The sequence below is a fragment of the Carassius auratus genome, chromosome 8, assembly GCF_003368295.1.
Source record: "Carassius auratus strain Wakin chromosome 8, ASM336829v1, whole genome shotgun sequence".
NCBI lineage: Eukaryota > Metazoa > Chordata > Actinopteri > Cypriniformes > Cyprinidae > Carassius > Carassius auratus.
Genome location: NC_039250.1, coordinates 10,821,293 through 10,841,929, shown reverse-complemented (window position 1 = coordinate 10,841,929; position 20,637 = coordinate 10,821,293). Strand labels below are relative to the sequence as shown.

The following is a 20,637-nucleotide window of genomic DNA, read 5'->3' as shown; positions in this document are numbered from 1 at the left end:
TCATCCAATTGACGGCGAGCGTGGTGCGGTCTGTGCAGTATTGAAGAGCGCGATTGGACGCTGCGCGATGTCAACGAGGAAGCGAGAACACATGCACGCAGCACATAACATGTTGGAACCAGTATGAGAGAAAATACATACCTTTTCCATTTCACCTCCGCAATTAATAAAGATACCGTCTCTACAGAGGAAGCGTAAGTCTAACTGAATTTGACGGGGTTGTTATTACCATGACGAACATGCAGAATCAGACAGCTCCCTGCTAGAAAATTTATTTTAAGGTAACGTAACGTTGACTGTCCTGTTGACAGACGACGACTGATGTTCATTATTTCAATTAATGGGTAGATCTTCCGTCGATACTTTGTATAAAAAAAACACACACACTTTATAGTAGTTGTCCTTTGAAAAGTGTTAGCTGATCATTTCAATTGTATTTAGAGCAGGTAATGACAAGAAGAACCAAACTGTTATGTTCCACAGTTTAATATACATTGTACAATAGGGTGAGGTAAGCCGGGTCTAACTAAATTATAACATTAATGTTGTTTGACCTAAAATATTTATTTAAGTTTATATTTTTATATACCCAGACATTGATAAGTGTATGGTTCTCTGATATAAGTTAATTCAAAGTACATGCTGGTAAACATAAAAAATGTTTTTTTTTTTTTTAGTCAAGGTTTAGTTATTATTTTTATTGTTGTATTTAATCCCACAACCTTCATCGAAAAATATTTTATTGAAATATTTAATATAATATTTTACATTATATAATATATATAAATGTCATACTTCTATAAATACTTTTTAAGTATATTAAATTCAATTCTAGTCTGCTTTTTACAATACAAATCATTACAAAGCAACTTTACAGAAAATTAATAGGTTTCTACAATATTTAGTAGTGGTGACTGTGAGTTTGTGCACGTAAGACAGGATTTTTCAGAAAAATTAATACAAGACGTAGTCAGCCATACGATGAACATTATTTAAAAATTATTATTATATGATGCAGTTACACTTGTAGCAATATTTGTTAGTTCTGTTTGTTGATTCAGGGTTAGCATCATCTGAGGTCCTCTTGAGGGTCAGCATCATCTCTTCTCAGGTGTTCTGGATCCAGACTGGAGCTTGTGTAAATCCTAGTTACATCCCGTTGCAAAAAATAGAAACAAATGGCAAAACATAGAAACAAATAGAGACATCATTAGCATAGCTGCTGTTCCAACAAAGTAAAATTAATTAGTTTAACCCAAGCTAAAGAATAAGAATGTGCATTTGATCAGATACAACTGCAGTCACAATTTAAGAGATACACTATTCGAATGCTTGGCGAAATATATATTGTAATCAAATACCATTCTAATGTTTTCAAGTTTAAGTAGTATGTGAGATTTTTTTTCTATTTTCATCCCACAGATATAAGAATGATTCAGGTGTGAACAACATTATATATATTTATTAGGATGTTTTTAATAATGTTTAATAATTAACTAATAACTCACAACCTTTGTGAAAATTACGAGGATATTTAAAAGTGTAAAAGCATTAACAAATTTCTTTCAATAACACAGATACCCTCAAAAGCTATTAAAAGCAATTCTTTCTGCTTCAATATAACCAAGATGCTAATCACTTTGGTAATATCTGTATATATTATGTGCAACATTCACATTAACATTAAGTGATAATATTTCAAGGTTATTTCCATATTTTTGATCGCTTACAAAAATTAGATTTACCTACTTTAGTAACATTATATGAAACACTCTTAATTTGTGATTAGAAGTAAAATGGGGCAATTACATTTTGAACCATCCATTTGAAAACAAACCTGGAAAGAGACATGTTTTGTGCATTCTAGTGAATTATTAAAATTAATATTAAAATTAATTTGGGAGACTCTTTTTTTCATGTTGTTATGGCAGAATGGAAAGGGGGAAAAAAGAAATTAGACGGAGAAGAATGCATTGGACTGAAAAGAGCTCTTGCCATAGATGTTGCTGTACTATCCATGTCCATTAAAATACCAAGTGTTATGGTATTCTCCTTCAGTCTTAAAATAAAACATAAAGAAAAATGAACAGCTCATTCAGTCAAACTAATGGATAAGAATTATTTATTTCTCAGCTTAATGATTCATTTCAGTCTTTTTAAGTGGAGCTTATTAATAAAAAGTGGATGGTAAAAGCCATTGCAAACAATATGCATTTAATTCATTTTCATTTACTCTACAATAGTGAATAATGCTGTAATGTTTACGTTGTGCTCCAGAAGTCTTCAGCCTGCTGTTCAGACCGCTTGAGATGGCATGTCCTGTAGAGTCTGCTGTGATGAAGAGCACTGTGCTTGTTGCTCCAGTGACTGCACTGGAATTCCTGGGGGAGGATTTCCTGCTGACAGGTGACTGACATTCTTTCATTTAATGAACAGGTAGCAAAACATCAAACTAAAAATCCATGTTAGAATAAAGTTTTGTATCTTGGCAAAGATTAAATTATGGCTAAATTTTCTTCTTGTACTAATAGGAACATGTACTTGGGAAATGCTCAAATGTCTCAATATCCATAATGTGCATTTGTGCATTTATCTTAATGATAATATTCATATTCATTTGATAAATTCTTTCCTGTTAATTGTGTCATTTTGTAGGTGAGGGACCAGTCCTCTCTGTGTACAGTCTTCAGGCATCTCCTAAAGAATATGCATCCTTAAATGTTCTTCATAATTACCGTATCCATGGGATACGACCTAGTAGAAAACATCAGTTTGGAGAGAGACCGTTCAACAATTTAATCTCATCAGAAAGTTCTGTTTTGGCCAACAACAAAGAGGACATCATTGTTTTTGGAGGAAAAGGAGTTCGGCTGGTCAGCTTCAATACTGGAGGACGATGCCTAAAGCTCATTGGTCCTGTCTTGGAGCTTCAAGACTGGATTCTGGACATTCATTGGCTTAAAAAACAACCACACCCACTGTTAGGCATATCCTTGGCTCACAATGCTGTGTTGCTTTTAGATGCAGAATCTGGTAATGTTCTTTCCTTCTACTCTTGCGTAGAGACATGTCTTCTTTACTCAGCACTTATGATTGGTCCAAATTGGGATTCTTTAGTGCTGGTAGGTGGGACTGTTTTCAATCAGCTTGTGCTGTGGAGGCCTACTGGGACCAAACCTGATGGCAAGTCCCAGGTAGAGAGACGCCTGTTGGGCCACACTGGAGTTATTTTTAGCCTTTGCTACCTTCAGAAATCTGGGTGGTTGGCATCTGCCTCTGATGACCGCAGTGTCCGTTTGTGGAGTGTTGGCACATTGGGTGGAGATGCAGGCTGTGGTGAGGAATCACCAACATGTCTTCGTGTGCTTTATGGGCACCAGGCACGGGTCTTTTGTGTCAGGCTTGCATCAAACCGTGTGTTCAGTGCAGGAGAAGATGGAGCGTGCCTGCTCTGGGAATGGGGAGGTGAAGGAAAGGTGGGACATACATTTAGAGGGCATAGGTCAGGTGGAGTGAGGGCTCTGGCTGTCAGCGAGGAAAGTATAGGCTGTAAGGAGGGATGGATGGCAACTGGAGGTGCAGATGGTGGGGTAAGAATATGGAGAGTGGCAGAAGAGAAGAAAGACTGTGAGGAAACTCAGACAGAGACTCAGTTGGATCTGGGGTTTAAAGGGCAGGGTTGTCCCAAAGTGGTCCGATTAGTGGGTGAGGGTGAATTGAATACAATTCTGGTCTGTACTGATCAAGGAGAGGTGTACCTTAGTCAGGGTGACTCCTGGGATGTCATTTGGCAAGGGGGAGCAGAATTCCAGTCCTATTGTGTGATGGAGATCACAAGCATCCAAGTTCAGAATTCAGATTGCATTGTGTGGGTATGTGCTGTGGGTAATCTGAACGGAGGTGTCCAGGTGTTCCTTGTAGGTCAGCCAGGTGTTGGAGTCTTGCTAAGAGCTGGTGAGGGTAAAGTTCACTCTGTACTTTGGGCCAAAGGATTGTTTGAAGGGTCCTGGAGTTGGTGTCTTCTTGCATCAGGCTCCGAGGGACTAGTTTACCGATGGACAATAAAAGTGACAGAGGATGAATCAGGCTTGCATATGCAAGAGGAAACTCTTCTTCCATTTCTGCTGCCTCCCTGTGCCAAACGCTGGCTGACTGCTGCAGTTACCTTGCCCAAGAGAAAGGGGTTGTACCTTTGTGGTGACCGGAGAGGGTCACTACTGCTCTACAATGATACAGAAGAGAATGTCAGAAGAAATGAAGGAAGAACAGACTTAGAAAAGAAAGAAACTGAAAACAAGCAATCAGACCATGGCAGTCCTCTGTCTCCCATCAGTACCCTTTATGGAGTGCATGGAAAGCAAGGTGTGACTTCTGTGTGTGAGTATCAAGACTTATGTTACAGTACAGGTCGAGACGGATCTGTAAGAATACTAACTGTTGAAGAAAGTGTCCTGAAGGTACGCAGAGTTCAACGGGCCTGCAGAGGCATGGAGTGGATAGAGAAAGTTCTGTTTCTGGGCTCGGATGGACCTGAGGTACGGGAAAAGTTGCTGAACGAGGGAATTGAGAAGAGGACGATTGATCAAGGGAGTGCAAGCATAGCCGAAACTCGGTTTGTAATGGTTGGCTTCCATTCGGTTCACTTCATTATATGGGACCCTCACAGACAAGAGAAGCTTTTATCAGTTGCCTGCGGAGGTGGCCATCGATCCTGGGCCTATAAACACCCGATATATGCCGACACAGATCCTCGAGCACATACACTTAGACAAGGCACCCTTGTGTTCATCAAGCATGGAGCTGTCATGGCATCACACTCATTAGCATCCACAGAAACCGATGTGAATGGACTCACAGTGAAAGAGGGGCTACATGGACGAGGCATCAGCTGTGTTTGCCACCTTGGTAGTCTCACCAAGACTGGACAATTTTCAGAACTTTGGGAAGTTTTTGTTACCGGAGGGGAGGATACAACAGTAGGTGTACTCGCCATCAGTGCGAAGAGTGGAAATGTTAAAGTGCTCTCAGTTCTAACGGATCATATCTCAAATGTTCGTGCGCTGGCTGCAATCAGAAGAAGAGAAACTAATGAAAAGGGGGGAGATGACGATACCACCTCGGTCTGTTCTTTGGTGTTTTCTGCGGGTGGCCGGGCCCAGCTGCAGTGTTATCGGCTCTTGATTCGTTTGGATGAGCAGCAGGGTCAGCCAGTCTGTCAGGTCACTCAGATAGCTGGCCATCGATTGGATGAACAGTGGGAACGGAAGCGGAACCGACACAAGACTGTCAAAATGGATCCAGAGACAAGGTGAGTGTGTGTTTGTAACTGTTAAAATACTCTCTCCCTTCCAACTTTGGATCTAGAGTTCAAATAATGCTTAAATGGATAGTTCACCCAAAAAGAAAAGTTCTGTCGTCATTTACTCACCTTGATGATGTTCCAAATCTGTATAACGTTCTTCTGTAGAACACAGAAGATGATAATTTGAAAAAAATGTTTCAGTATTGTTTTCTTTCCTATATGATGAAAATAATTTGGGTCCAATGTTGTTTGATTGTTGGTTGCAGCCAGAGATGGGGACTCGAGTTTGAGACTCGGACTCGAGTGCGACTTAAGTCGCACAAACAGTGACTTCAGACTCGACTTGAGACTCGTCCTCGAAAGACTTCAGACTCGACTCGGACTCGAGCTCCGGGACTCGTGAACAATGTTTATTTTTAGTAAACGTCAGATGAGCTCGCTGTTAGAGTTGTGACGTTCGCGAACGAACCGATTCTTTTGAACGGCTCATAAACATGAACGATGGGAGCCGAGTCACGGCTGGAGGGGAGCCGTTCTTTCTGTCGCTCTTTTTTCATATGCGTGTTTCAGAGCGCGTGTTTCACACAGATGCACACAAATGAGCTCCTCCGCGAGATAGAACAGTTATAGGGGGAGGGGCGCACCCAGCGCAGGCCAACCCTTTATAGCGTGATGATATTAGTTATTAGTTGTGCACGCATCCTTCACGTGAGTACTCCAGTGGAAAAAAACCTGCGTGCCTCTGTCATTGGGTAGGAGCCGAGCCATGACGTTTTGCACAGATATTCATTGCAGCCCACTTTGTTATTGTTCATTGACTTGAAGGGGCTGATGTCCTATTTGCAAAGTTTACAGTAGTAATAGTATGTAGACATTCCCATTTTATTTATTCTAATTTTATCTACTTTAAATATTTTTGGTTCTCTATCAAAATGTTCTTGTGTGATAACAATGTTCGGTAACACTTTAGAATAAGGTTCCATTAGTTAATGTTAGTTAATGTATTAATTAACATGAACAAACAATGAATAATACATTTATTACTGTATTTATTCATCTTCGTTAATGTTAGTTAATGAAAATACAGTTATTCATTGTTAGTTCATGGTAATTCACAGTGCATTAACTAATGTTAACAAGAACAACTTTTGAGTTAAATAATGCATTTAGTAAATGTTGAAATTAACATGAACTAAGACTTATAAATGCTGTAGAAGGATTGTACTTGCTTAGTTCATGTTAACGAAAGTAGTTAACTAACATTAACTAATGGAACCTTATTCTAAAGTGTTACCCAATGTTCTTGTGTGGAAGTGTTTGTAGTAAAAGCTGTTTTGCACAGAAATTCATTGCAGCCGGCTTTGTTTTTGATGTTTATTTGTGAGTAGGTATTGTATGAATAACATAAGTCAGCGTAGCTTTGTTCATTCTTAAGCCAGACAAGAGGTGTGCAGCTATACAGCCAGGACAGACAGAAGGCCATTACTGAATCCATACATGCAAAATACAGATATTAACTTAAAAGTAAAGCATTCTTGGTGTTTTTGTCATGTTGCAATAGCCTGTTTACACTGATTATATACCAAAATCAAAGTTGATATTGTATGCTAATAGATAGAGTTGTCATAATAACATATTACATGCTTTGAATTCCTTATATATAGCTATTCAGTGTTCTAAGCAGCTTGGATGGGTCGCTGTACGTGATGCAACATTTATTATAACCAGAGACTTAATATAATAAAGAGACTTGAGACTTGACTTGGACTCTAGCTCAGAGACTTGAGACTTGACTTGGACTCGAGCTCAGAGACTTGAGACTTGACTTGGACTCTAGCTCAGAGACTTGAGACTTGACTTGGACTCGAGCTCAGAGACTTGAGACTTGACTTGGACTCTAGCTCAGAGACTTGTGAGCATCTCTGGTTCCAGCTAAAGATTTCTAACCACCAGATGGCGGACAATACAATGTACAGGGGGTTATTGTGAGAGATTAGATTACATTATGATTTTATTTATGCTAATGTTTTCTCACGCTTGCAGGTACATGTCTATGTCTGTTGTGCATAATGGGACTGAATGTGTCCTGCTGGCTATGGGCTGTAGTGATGGTGCAGTAAGGTAACTTGAATAAAGATTACAAACATGAATTTAAAAGGGTTTCATACAATATGTTTAAACATTCAGTAATTAATCTTTTGAAACTGTGTGTTTTCATTTGTAGGCTTTTCAGTGTGACTGAGAGCAGTAGTAGTGTTGACATGCTTTGGGAGTGTTTTTACCATCAGAGGTGTGTGCTCAGCGTCGCCACCTACAAGCTGGAGGACTCCCTGGACAGAAAGTAAGGACATGATGTGCATTTATCAAACACTTATTTGAAAATTTCTTAAACTTATTTTCCTTTGTCCTCTTTCTGTCTCAGGCTTTTGTTGCTGTTCAGTGCCACTACAGATGGTTGTATATCTGTGTGGGATTTAACAGCAGTTTTGAACAGTAAGGCTAGTGTCAGCTGGCAGGGTGAGTCATACATACACCAGAACATAAACACTTAATAACGTGCTGATTTTTTTAAATGTATGAATAACTAGTGTCCTAGTTATGCTGTAGTTAAGAAGAACTTAAATGACTTATGTTATTTGTTTACATGTATTATATATGTTAAATGGGTATGTTCAGTCAGAAATAAAATAAAAAATCTGTCTTTATGTACTTACATTGTTCCAGACCTGTCCCCAAAACACATGCTCAATATTGTTATTATGATTTTATTTAAGAATCTTGCAGTTGTTTCTCATACAACAACATCTCATTTAGACCACAGTTATTAAGGTTTAAAAAAATGACAGTGCCTTTGCTCTGGGAGTATGTGTATCTGTATAAAATTTATCAAATAATTTTTGTGTTTAAAAATAATTTTAATTACAAGCCTAAGAGCATAAAAACTGACTAAATCAGTGCTATGTCCCACAGTTTCAGATGCCTTCTGGTTATAGAACTCTAAATTGTGTACATGTTTATAACAATTACCCTTTCTGTCATTCAGGTCCATCAGCCCCGTTCTTTTCCATTCCTGTCCATCAAAGTGGAGTCAATGCGCTTACCATCTCACCTAGGAGAGAAATGAGGCAAATGGAAGAGAATGTTATCTCATTGGCCAGTGGTGGAGATGATGGACAGCTGTCTCTAATGCATATTAAGATAGATCAGAAAAAGCAAGAAAATGGAGGCGTGTCTCTACAGCTGCTTGCCCATTGGTCAGTGCCCTTGGCACACTCTTCCCCTCTCACAGGGTTATGCTTACTAAGCCCCACACTACTGGTGACCACCTCACCGGACCAGCGCTTGTGTTTGTGGAGTATGAACAGTGACGGACTCCACCCACTGAAGGTGCTGTTCTCACACACTGCGGATGCAGCTGGGTTGTGGGCGTGGTTTGGACAAGAGGGAGGAGCCTGGGTGGTTGTTTGTGGGCAGGGCTTACAGTTGTTTCAGCTGACGGAAAGAAAAATGGATGAACTGCATGAAACTGTTAACAGGAACATAAAAGAAGGGGAGAGAAAGAAAGTGATGTTTCCACATCATGTTTCAAGGACAAAACACTGACTTTGTGATTAATAAATTAGGATTCTAAAGATTTTCTAAGTTGTAAGGTGTGAGATTTTCAAATAAAGAACTTTTTATTTTAATATGTGACTATTTTTTGTGTCAGTTTAAAGTAAATTGTGAGGAATTTTTATTTTCATGAAGGCTGAACAATAAAAGTCAATACAGATCCAAAGAACCAATCAAAAGTTATTTTTCACTAAAACTAAAAAAATAATTTAATAATTTATGGTAATATATTTGATGAAATAAAATAAAAAAAAATAAAAAATTAAATGTTGCCCTGGCAGCTAAGTGAAAATTTATTAAAATTATTATAAAAAAGATTAAATCTAAAACTAAAATTAATGTAAAACTATAGAAATATATAAAAATAATGAATGAAAAGGACTTAACGACTAAAAGTGAAATATAATTTAATATCATAATAAAACATATTCACAATATTAATGAATATGATAATAGTAAATAATACTAAAATAACTGAGGCTTGTGCTTGAAATGCTAAAAATTAATCAAATAAGTAAAATAAAAAATGTTTATGTAACTTTTAGATAATTGTTTTATGTTTGGAAAAAGATCCACATTTCAATTTGTGTTAGTTCATATTTTAATGTCTTTACTGTTGTTCTATAATGTGAAAAATACTAATAGTATAAAATTAGTATAAAAACTTTTAAAAGGTTCCAAATATAATTTTTATGCAGCTGTTTATGCGTGCAAGTGTGTGTAAGGCTCATGGCTTGAGATAAAGTCATGATCGTATAATGTATCAGTGTTTTCCTGGGCTACAGTCCAGCAGGTGTATGCGGCTGGGTGAGAGAGCGAGAGAGAGAGAGGGTACACAGTGTGTTGGGGGGCTTTGGCTGTGCAACTAAGTATAAATATTTCACCCCCTTCTCCAGTTTCCTTTTGTTCATCATCATAGTAGCTTGATGGCCAAACCCTTTTAATCCACAGCACAACGAATGAAAGCGAGAGAGGAAGAGCATGTGAAGGAGCAACAGATATTAACGAAGACAGATCAGCCCCGTTAAGGTTTGCAGAATGTGAAAGGAAAGAGAATATGTTCTTGTAAAAATCTTCTTATGTAACGTAAATAGCAGCCAAATGTGAAAAAGAAGAGGATGAAAAATTACTGTGAGTATAAAAAAAACTGTCCTGCAATAGTTATATGTGTGAATTTGTGTGTTGTGAGGCTAATGTTGTCTTTTGTTATAAATGAATCACAGCGTGTGTTTCCTGATCTTGACAAAAAAGATGTCACGATTCAGGGAAGCTCTTAAAGAGAATGAATCTGGAAAGAAGAACACTAAGATGCCTCAAAAACAAAAACAGGCTGAAAATAAGGTATGGCTGTTCCACAAAAATTAATTACAGTAAATGGATTGAATATACAAGTGAATATGCAGGAAATAATAGAATATATTTTTTAAACAGTCATAATTATGTGTGTGGTTTTACTACAGGACAATGCAGTGATATCAAAGGATAGGCTCCCTCTGATTGGTTCATCAAGAAATAAATCTGCAGGTACTATTATAGTCTATATGGAATCAATAATGCATTGTTAAATGAGAAGTTATTGTCAGATATTAGCTGATTTAACTTGAAATCAGATGTTTTCATAAACCAGACTCATTATATTTGCAGTAATGTGATGTGACATATAAACTGTGTGTTTACATTGCTCTTTGTTCCTCCTGTCTACACAATGTGACCTGAGCTCATCAATAGACAATAGAAATTTAAGAGGTGCTAAATAAATTAACTGCTATTGTCCAAACATTCATCTTTGTAATGTGACTTGTTAGGCGAGATGATAATGGAAACTGAACATGTGTGTAAAATTAAGTTAAGATTAAAGATTAAACAGGAACTGATTGTGTTTATGAAAGTTGCAATTGGGAGAAATGTTTGCAAATATGAGGTATAAAAATCACTATATTGTATCTTTATCTAATAGCTGCAATTATGAGACAGAACATCACAAATACAAAATAAAGAAATAGTTATTAGATATTATATTAGAGATATTAGATCACAATGATAAGAAATAGTTGCAGTTATGAGATGTGAAGTTGCAGTTACGGAAATAAAATCACGGTAATAAAATATAAAGCTGCATTAAAATAGACACAGTTTAGATATGTAGTCAAAATGACATAAAAAAAACTTGAATTTTAATGAGAATTGTTTTTTTTTTCAGGTCTCAAAACAATTCAGATTCTTGTATTTTCAACTCTTCTGTTTGTAGCGAGGCCCTCTCTAGCCACTCCTTGGGCCGAACCGAGGAAACGCAGCCATCCTCCCGTCTCATCTGTGGCCCCTGACAGCATGACACCCTGGGAAGGCTCCTCCCACTCCGAGTCATCCTTTACCAGTTTTCCCCCTCCAGTTTCACCCCTGCCTCTTGCCCACTCGAAGCCAATCACAGCACCAGATCCTAAGCCCCCACCACCCCCTCCTCAAATCACAAACACCGAACCTGAGAATAGTCAGAGTGCCCGGGTAAAACGCAAGCTGCTCCCACCAAGGCACCCCTCGAGACCTCCCCGTTTGCCCCCCCTGAGGCAAGTCACAAATCTTAGCTTTTCTCGTAGCTTCACATTTTCATTTTTTGAGCTGCCGGTTCACCAGTCTGCACGGAGCAGAGCGGAGCGCCTCAGAGATCTCACTGTGCTGCTGAGGCAGTTTCATTACTAGAGAAAAACATGGTGTTGAGAGTTCACATCTAGAGCAGAAATGCATCATGTGGGAAAAACATGTACAGAAACACATGATTGTCTATGACTTCACATCAGTGTTTCAAGTATATAATTAATTTTATTTTTTATTATAGATAGATAGATAGATAGACAGATAGATAGATACATAGATAGATAGATAGATGGATAGATAGATAATCTAGATCTATAAGTTTTTTGTAACAATGTTAAATGTAAGTTATATTTGTTTTTACATTTTACATTGTTACAAAAAACTTTCTATTTATACTGACCAATGAAGTAATGGAAGTTCCCCAACTTGTGTTTGTTGTTTTTGTTACTTTTTTAAGGTTGTTAAATGTATATTTAGAGTGTGTGTGGGTGTGATACTGTGCAACCTTTTTTGCCTTCTGATATTAAACACTTATATAAACCAGTGGAACAGAGTTGGAGAGAATAACCCTGGTGTTTATTATGTAGGAAGGAGACCGCATTTGTGATGAATTATATATGATGTAACATTATAAATCTGACCTTTAAACAACAGAAAGCAATGAAAATATTTAAGGAGAGAAATTCAGCTGAGAAACGTCCCACTGGCGCCCTGCGGTTTTGTTGAGCTATTTACGTCGTGCACAGGGATAATAAAGTGGTTTCCTCTGGACTCGCAGAACAGTTTTTGGTGAAATCTCTACACAAGGTAAGATAACTAATTGATGATAAGCTTATTTCCAGTTTTACTGCACACGCACCTGTGCAGTCACCTGTCCTCACGTGTGCTCCTATCAGAGAGTGCTAAAAGACACAGATGAGCATTGATGTGTTATCAGTTTTGGCTGCTGATGTCTTTTAATACTTAAGAAACTGAATCCTTTAGGTTTGATTAGGGATAGGTATCAATTCAGATGTTCAAGATTGATTTGATTTCAATTCACAAGCTCTTAAATTGATTCGATTCTCGATTCAATTATGATTCTCGATTCAATTTTCTATACTCTATTCTCGATTCAACTCAATTAATATAGATATAATACAAATACTATATTTATTAAAAACAATTAAGAGCCACAAACCTGTATATTAAAATCTTATTTAAGGTACACTTGGGTACTTTTAAACAGAACCCATCTCTAATTTTCAAATGCATACAATTATGGTAAATAAATACAATAGAATTTTGATGCAAGATGAAAAAACGTATGCTGAAAAAAGAACAGTCGCATTCCTTGATCAAACAGGATCAAGTTATTTCATTTTTAAGATAAAATAATGATTTAAAAAAATCGATTTGTGGCCTTTGAGAATCGATTTTGAATCGACCACATTTTAAAAACCAATTTATCGAAAAATCGATTTTTTTTACCCAGCCCTAGGTTTTATCAGATGTTTTACATGCTTTATTTAGTGCATTCCTACCAAATGCTGTAATTGGTATAATTTTTAACCTGTGTACTACTGTGAGTTAGTTAATTTATGCCCTTTATATTTAAATTAGCTTCAAAAATGCTGGAAAACACATTGTGGTGTTTTGCCATCTGCTTGTGTTGAGTTCTATTAATGTACAGATAAACATATAAAATAAAACATTTCATATAGACTGATGTTTGTCTTCTATAACTTCAGCTTGTTCTATATGGGGGTCAAAGGTCAGTTTCTAGTATTAATTGTTGTAAAGCAGCGCATCTTCTCATTGGATAAAACAGCCTTGCCTCCTGTAAGAAAGTCGCATAATTGCATAAACATTATCTGGTGATCATTATTAAAGTGCTGCAGTAAAAATAGACACAGGTCTGTTCAGTACAAGCCGTCTCTCATGTGATGTTGCGTAATCTGATCTCTGTTCTCAGGAGTGGTAGATTAAAGTCTTCTAACCTTTGGTCAGAGCGAAGACAATGAAAGACTTCCTTCACTGATCCAACGATAAATGTTGTTGGTGAAATCAGAGACAATAAATAACCCTTTACTAGCCTGTCAGAGGAAATATGAATAACGACTCTGTCTCTATCCAATTACAAATGTCCAGTTTAATTGGTTTAACTACTGTGAAACGATAATATAAAGAATGCTCCGAGTTCAAAGCCAAGTTACAACAACCTCACATTTAGGAAGCATAATCATTTCATACACTTGTTCCTGTTTAAGCCACTTTTTCGCCCGTTTTTTCAGATGGACAATCAAAGATGCTCAGAGAGGGAGAATTTCAATCCCAATCCTGTTTATGGTTTGAATGAAGAACAGCTAGATATCCTGGGACAGCGCAGGTGGAAGGTGCATCGAACAATTTGGGCAAAGCTGAAGGAGGAGTGCTGGTGAGTGTGGGAGCTTATTTAAGAAGCATAATTGTGATCGTAAAATGAACACTGTCAATGCTAAATATACATGCCGACCCCCCCGTATTTCTCTGTTGTTGTGCTACAGGTGTTCAGGTGCAAGGCTGAAGAGCTGCTTCCTGTCTATTGCACCTCTCTTATCATGGCTGCCACAGTACTCCCTCAGGAAAAATGCTATTGGAGATTTGATATCAGGAATCAGTGTGGGGATCATGCATCTCCCACAAGGTTTAAGACACACACTCTTCTGTGTTATTTGAGCTACAGACTGTTATATGACAACTGTATTCTAAAATATAAAGAATTTATGTTGATACAGGTGTCGACGTCGATCGAAATAGATTTTTTAGAGTTCTCTGAGAGTGTAGACACGTGAAGTGTCTGTGATGTGAGAGGTTGATTATGATTTTCATCATCTTAGACACCTACAGATCTGTATTATCAGCTGGCAGCTGATAATTTTCTTCACAATGCACTGTGATTCAAACCAGACTGATAAAGTGGATGTAATGACTAATTCTATTGTACAGAACTGCTTACAATCTTCTGCACACAAATTACTCAATTTTTGACGTTTTGCTTCCCATAGGGATGGCTAATGCTTTGTTGGTTGCAGTTCCTCCAGTGTTTGGTCTGTATTCATCTTTCTACCCTGTTCTCATCTACTTCATTTTTGGAACATCCAGACACATCTCTGTTGGTATGTACATACACAATGCCACTTTGTAATGTAATTAAGTAATTAAATATCATTATCAAGTAATTAAATATATATATATATATATATATATATATATATATATATATTCAATAAAAATATATTAAATAAACTGTTAACATTAAAATAAAATGCAAAGCAATTAATGTAATAATAAATAATTTAAATATAAATAAAATGAAGTATTATATATAAATATATATATATAACAGTATGTATGTGTGTGTATTTAAAAGAATATATAATTTATTTAATGCTTAATTTTGTTTTATATAATAAAATATAAAACAAAATAAAGTATTAAATAAATAATATACACAATCATACAGTAAATCTAAAACAAAATAAAGTATAAAATATATAATAAAATAAAACGCATGTAAAATTGGGTATAATTATATAATTGTATAATAAAAAAAGTGTATAATAAATTATAAAATAAATAAATAAAATAAATCTAATATAAAGTATAAAATATATAATAAATAATACATATATAATACAAATATATATAAAATAACAATAAATAAAAAGAAATGATTAAAATAAAATGAAGTATGAAATATATAATAAAATAAAATGTACAATAAAAAATATAAAACATATTTTAAACGTTATTTATTCTATGATAATGGCTTTGTCTTTATTTGTTTTGACATTTAGATCTATCTTTCTGATCCACAGGTACTTTTTCTGTCCTTTCCATCATGGTCGGTGCGGTGGCTGGTGATGTTGTGTCGGCCGGCAGTGGAGCAGAGAGTGATGAGATTGAGGCTGAAAGTGCTAGAGTTGCTTTTGCAGCTCAGTTGACCATTCTGTGTGGACTGATACAGGTAAACACACAGAAGCTGTATTAATCCTGTATTGGTGTGTGTGTGTTTGTGTATAAATCTCTCTCCCTATAGATTGTGCTGTACGTGCTGCGTTGTGGAGGGGTGTGTCGGTGGTTGTCTCAGCCGTTGGTCAGTGGATACACTACGGCAGCTGCGGTCCATGTGACTGTTCACCAGCTGCCTTTACTGATGGGCATCTCCATAGTCAGACACAGAGGCATCTTTGCTGTGTTCTGGGTGAGAATGAGCACTATGTGTTTTTTCTCTTGTGTTCATCTCAGATGTTAAATGTACGTGTCTGTGTCCACCAGATGTTTTCAAACATTGTGACTGGAATCAGGAGAGTGCTACTGGCGACACTAGTAGTGTCCCTTGTCTCCCTGGTGATACTTGTTGGTGGAAAGATGGTGAATTCACGTTGGAGCTCTCGATTTCCCATTCCATGGGAGTTGGTACTGGTGCGCAAAGGGTTTTGTATTTTTTTTATTTAGCTTTATTTATGTGTTTACATTTCTCAGTCTGTTGTGGAATACATTATATTTAACACAGGCAGGTCAAAAACTAACATTTGTGGGTGTTTATATTTAATTTCTTTAAGCAATTATTTTAAAATGTAATATAGTTTAGTTTTGCGGGTTGCATTAGTCGACTTATAAAGCATGGTTTCAGTATTTTAAAGATATTTCTGTGCAACAGTAATAAATTGTTCATGTTCTTAGGTTATCTTTGCCACTGTGTCGTCAGTGCTGTTTGATCTGTCCGGTCAGTATGGAATACAGATTGTTGGACCCATACCAACCGGGTCAGCAGAGTGTTGGATTTTCTTTAAAAAACCAATTAGTAGGAAGTACTTAGGTGCTAAAACGAATTCTTTCTTTGTTTACCTCTAAGTCTCTCACCTCCCTCCCTTCCATCGTTTTCTGTCTCTCAGGAGCTGTTATTGACAGCTCTTGCGTTGGCAGTGGTGGGCTATGGTTTCCAAGCTTCACTGGGCATTATGTTTGCTCATAAACATGGCTACCCCTTTCACAGCAACCAGGTAACAAGTCATTTATGAAACTTTTACCATATGTTCTCAATAAATACACATTTTGCAGCATTCCCTTCATCTGATCTGGTGCTGTCAAATGATTAAATGCGAATCGCATCTAAAATAAAAGTCTTTTTTTTTATTTTTTATTTTTTATACATAATGTGTGTGTATTGTGTGTACTTATTATGTAAATATAAAAACAAACTTTATATATTTAGAAAATATTAACCTGTGTATACATTTATATATTTATATTCTTAGATTTTATATTGTATATAAATATGTTAAATATATAAACAGCATATTTTTCTTAAATATTTAAATGCATGTGTTTGTTTTTATATATACATAGTAGATGCACACAGTACACACACATGTATTATGTAAACAAAAACTTATATTTTGGATGAGATTAATCGTTTGACAGCACTATATAAATGGGCTCTCTTTCCTGTAGGAGCTGTTGGCTATGGGTCTGTGTAACTCCATAGGTGGGATGTTCCAGTGCTTTCCAGTAAGTGGATCCATGTCTCGCAGCACAGTACAGGAGAGTACAGGCGGACAAACTCAGGTGTGAACACCCGGTATTTTTTGTTAATAAAACAACCTCATGTTACAGTTACATTTACAGTACATGCACAACATGTGGTACATGCATAACAGTTAAATCCCTGTTTACATGTGACAGAATTACACTGAATGTTTTCTCAGAAAATAATTACACTGTTAATCAGGCAGTGGCCACAAGAAGCAAAGGCATTTAACTAAAATATTTGCAAACCACATGCATAAAAGAAAGTTATTTTTCAAAATCGTGTGTTTCGGTGTGGAAGCACTGCAGTTTTAACTCCATGAACATGACCTCTCTCTTTCTCCCAGGTTTCTTCTCTGGTGTCTGCTCTGATAATTCTTTTAATTTTGTTAAAGTTTGGCCCCCTTTTTCAGCAGTTACCAAAGGTCCCTATACCATCTTCAATAACAAAGTATATTTTATATGGATATAGCATAATACTGTGGTTTTATAAAGTGCATTTGTGTGTTTCAGACAGTTTTGGCTGTCATTATTTTAGTGAATCTGCACGGGGTTTTTGCACAAGTCAGAGATGTGCCTAAACTTTGGAATACAGACCGCTTGGACCTGGTAAGAGACAGTTTCATCCTTACACAGCTGACCCAAAATCCAGTTCCATACAGGCCTCTCATCCAGGGGTGTTTCCTGTGTGTGTTTCCCACTGAGACTGCAGGTAGTGTGGGTAGTGACGCTGTTCAGTGCCTTGGTGTTTAATCTAGACCTGGGGCTTGGCATTGCAATTGTTTTCTCTCTGTTTACCATCGTCTTCAGGACACAGAAGTGAGTCCATCGGCATTGTCTAATAGTTATCTACAGCATCTCTCTATTTTCATTTCTATTTTTCCTCTTTCTCATACTAAATCTCATTCTTCCTCTTTCTACATTTCTCAGGCCCAGATTTGCTGTTCTTGGACGTATTGCTGGCACAGACTGTTACAGGGATCTGGAGAAATACTCAGAGGTAATATTTACACACAATGCAGCTAGAAACCAGCCTAAGCTACGTTTTGAATTATGGTAAATCATCTTAAGCACTAGCTTAACCAAAGTCTCTTAAGTTCACCAAGGCTATATTTATTTGATAAAAAATACAGTGAAAAAGTGAAATATGCTCATTTAAAATAACTGTTTTTTTAAATGTAACATATTTTTAAATGTAATTTATTCCTGTGATGGTGAAGCTCAATGTATGAATATATAAAATGAATCATATATAACAATTATATATATGATAGCTAATTGTATTATTTATTGATATTATTTAGATAATAGAAGTGTTCATTCTAGTACACACACACACACACACACACACACACACACACACACACATATATATATATATATATATATATATATATATATATATATATATATATATATATGATATAAATATAAATATAAACCCCTACATTTGTTGGTTCAGGCACACCAGATTCCTGGAGTGACTGTGTTTTCCTGTTTTAATCCACTTTACTATGCCAATGCAGACCAGACCTTCACATCACTCAAACAGGTACGTCATATATTACAGCTCCCTGCTTTCCATTCATTTACTAAATTGAATTATTATTTTTGTGTATGCAGACCATTACCAAAGACATTAATGAGAATCCTGAAGTAAGACCTCCAGACCAGCAGGGGGCTCAGAGTGCACAGCATTGCGTTGTTTTGGAGCTCAGTGGAGTCACCTTCATGGACTCAGTGGCCATAGGCTCATTCAAATCAGTTAGTGGCACAGAACACACATAACACTTGCACCCACACGTAGAGCTGTTGATATTTTACCAAGGACGGACAGAAATAGATGACCTGTTTCTGGCTCTCATTAACTCCTAACCAATAAATCTTAGTTTAAATTCTGCGTGTCACCATGTTCATGTTTAAAATCAAACTTGCATGTCTTACCACTCTCTCTGTGTCACAGGTGCTTCAGGATTTTAAGAACACGCAGACCTTGTTTTTCTGTGCTTCATGTCCAGGTTACGCATCTCACACGTACAGCCGCAGTCTCAAATATAGTGTCATGATCTGGGGCATTTGGCTTTATAATAATATGTAATGTGACATTTAAAGATATTTTTATCCTCAAGAACTGGTATTTAATACATTTAATGCAGTCATTTATTTACTCTATTTTTCTGTGTCTTTGTCTGTAGATGGTCTACTGTCTCAGATGAAGAATCATGGTTTTGTTCCAGATTTTCTGTCTCTTTCTTCATTTTTTCCTTCAGTTCATCATGCAGTCCTGCACTACCAGGGGCTACAGGTCTGTGTGCTATTTTTGCTTTGTGTTTGTGTGGTGTTGAGTTCACTGCAATTCAATAGCCTTTTCTGTTCTGATTCAATTGTGCATCTATTTACAGAACACAGACACAGATGTTACAGAGCTATGACCTTTAATGACCTCCCTTCCTGAACGATGAACTCAGCAAATACATGAACCTGCTAAACTCAAAGAATCCCTAACTACTGAGCTTTAGAAGGGACACTTCTAGAAAGATTGGAAAAGGAATACAAGAAGATTTAAGGTGATGTGTGGCAACAGATGCTTGTCTATCGGCTATTGAATGTTAAATTAAAAACTGTAGTCAGAATTTTCTTATGCCAATGACTTGTGTCAGCTTTTACCTCTGTATTTTTCTTTTTTATTTACTTGGTTGTTGAATTGTTCTGCTTTGCATTATTCTACGTTTAGATTAGATGGATGTTTGAAATAGTAAAAAAAAATGCTCAAATATAAAGTATCTTCAAAACATTGTAATGCAGGCCTGTGCATATGAAATCTCCTAGATTCTTAACATATAATTCATGTTACAGACCAATTTAGTTTGGTGATATTGTAAAATAAAATATGTACAAATAACAACATAGAAACATGTATGGAAAATAATTGTTAACACTTTTTAGAGAATTTAACAGAATCACAATAATATCTGCACCAACACAGTACAATTTGGTAAGTATACATGAAGTCCAAACGTGCATAGCTGAACTGTTCTTGCATCCCCAGTGAACTGAACCATAAATGTTATTAGGAGAGACTTTGTTCTCTGGGCAGGTGTTGGGGAGAGGCCACATTAATATTTAATAAGCTCATTTCTCGCACGTTTACTGAAGACATATTTACTATAAGCTTCTATTTTATAAAGCTAAACATAATGACAGACTAACCCTAACTCTACAGAAACAGAAGCATTCTGGGTATTTTTGGGAAAATAAAATTGTTTTCCAATTGAGGACATCCCAAATTTCATTCCAAAGGAATGTTCTGTCAGTATTATTTACTATGCTAAAAAATAAAAATAAAAAAACCATAATTGCATTTTCATACACAAGTCTCCGTATTCTCAGATGAAGATGTCTCTCCTTTACTGGATCAAAACAAACGCCTCTTATAGCAGAGATGTGATTTCAAAGATCAACAGCACATGGTTTTGCAGAATGAACATGTTTTCTATCTAATCAGGCCGAGATAAGGTGGTGTAGGGATCTAGTGTGAACGTTTCCAACATTGACTCTGTAGAACCCCTACCCCTCCT

The 20,637-nt window shown here is 36.5% G+C and overlaps 3 protein-coding genes across 4 annotated transcripts; all 3 read left to right on the top strand.

Annotated features, from left to right (window-relative positions):
* Window positions 1–60: 60 nt before the first annotated feature.
* Window positions 61–9,024, top strand: wdr6 (WD repeat domain 6). 2 transcript variants are annotated; one of them, XM_026270784.1, is made up of 7 exons: window positions 61–194; window positions 2,278–2,406; window positions 2,656–5,308; window positions 7,346–7,423; window positions 7,527–7,643; window positions 7,725–7,819; window positions 8,346–9,023. In XM_026270784.1, exons 2-7 carry the CDS (start codon window positions 2,310–2,312, stop codon window positions 8,903–8,905), a joined length of 3,600 nt encoding a protein of 1,199 aa, XP_026126569.1. In that variant the 5' UTR covers window positions 61–194; window positions 2,278–2,309; the 3' UTR covers window positions 8,906–9,023. The 2 variants fall into 2 exon arrangements, with proteins under 2 accessions (XP_026126569.1, XP_026126570.1); XM_026270785.1 differs by having other exon boundaries at window positions 175–194; window positions 2,281–2,406; window positions 8,346–9,024.
* Window positions 9,025–9,846: 822 nt separating this feature from the next.
* Window positions 9,847–11,711, top strand: LOC113108002 (arp2/3 complex-activating protein rickA). The gene is made up of 4 exons (XM_026270851.1): window positions 9,847–10,045; window positions 10,138–10,255; window positions 10,375–10,438; window positions 11,163–11,711. The coding sequence occupies exons 2-4, from the start codon at window positions 10,166–10,168 to the stop codon at window positions 11,609–11,611; spliced, it is 603 nt and encodes a 200-aa protein (XP_026126636.1). The 5' UTR covers window positions 9,847–10,045; window positions 10,138–10,165; the 3' UTR covers window positions 11,612–11,711.
* A 177-nt stretch (window positions 11,712–11,888) lies between these two features.
* Window positions 11,889–20,554, top strand: slc26a6.1 (solute carrier family 26 member 6, tandem duplicate 1). Its single transcript, XM_026270796.1, has 19 exons — window positions 11,889–12,313; window positions 13,780–13,922; window positions 14,032–14,171; window positions 14,533–14,643; window positions 15,346–15,494; window positions 15,567–15,731; window positions 15,806–15,952; window positions 16,214–16,296; window positions 16,386–16,533; window positions 16,985–17,098; window positions 17,407–17,484; window positions 17,573–17,668; window positions 17,772–17,878; window positions 17,990–18,059; window positions 18,522–18,611; window positions 18,683–18,823; window positions 19,023–19,077; window positions 19,255–19,364; window positions 19,462–20,554. Exons 2-19 carry the CDS (start codon window positions 13,780–13,782, stop codon window positions 19,489–19,491), a joined length of 1,977 nt encoding a protein of 658 aa, XP_026126581.1. The 5' UTR covers window positions 11,889–12,313; the 3' UTR covers window positions 19,492–20,554.
* Window positions 20,555–20,637: the final 83 nt, after the last annotated feature.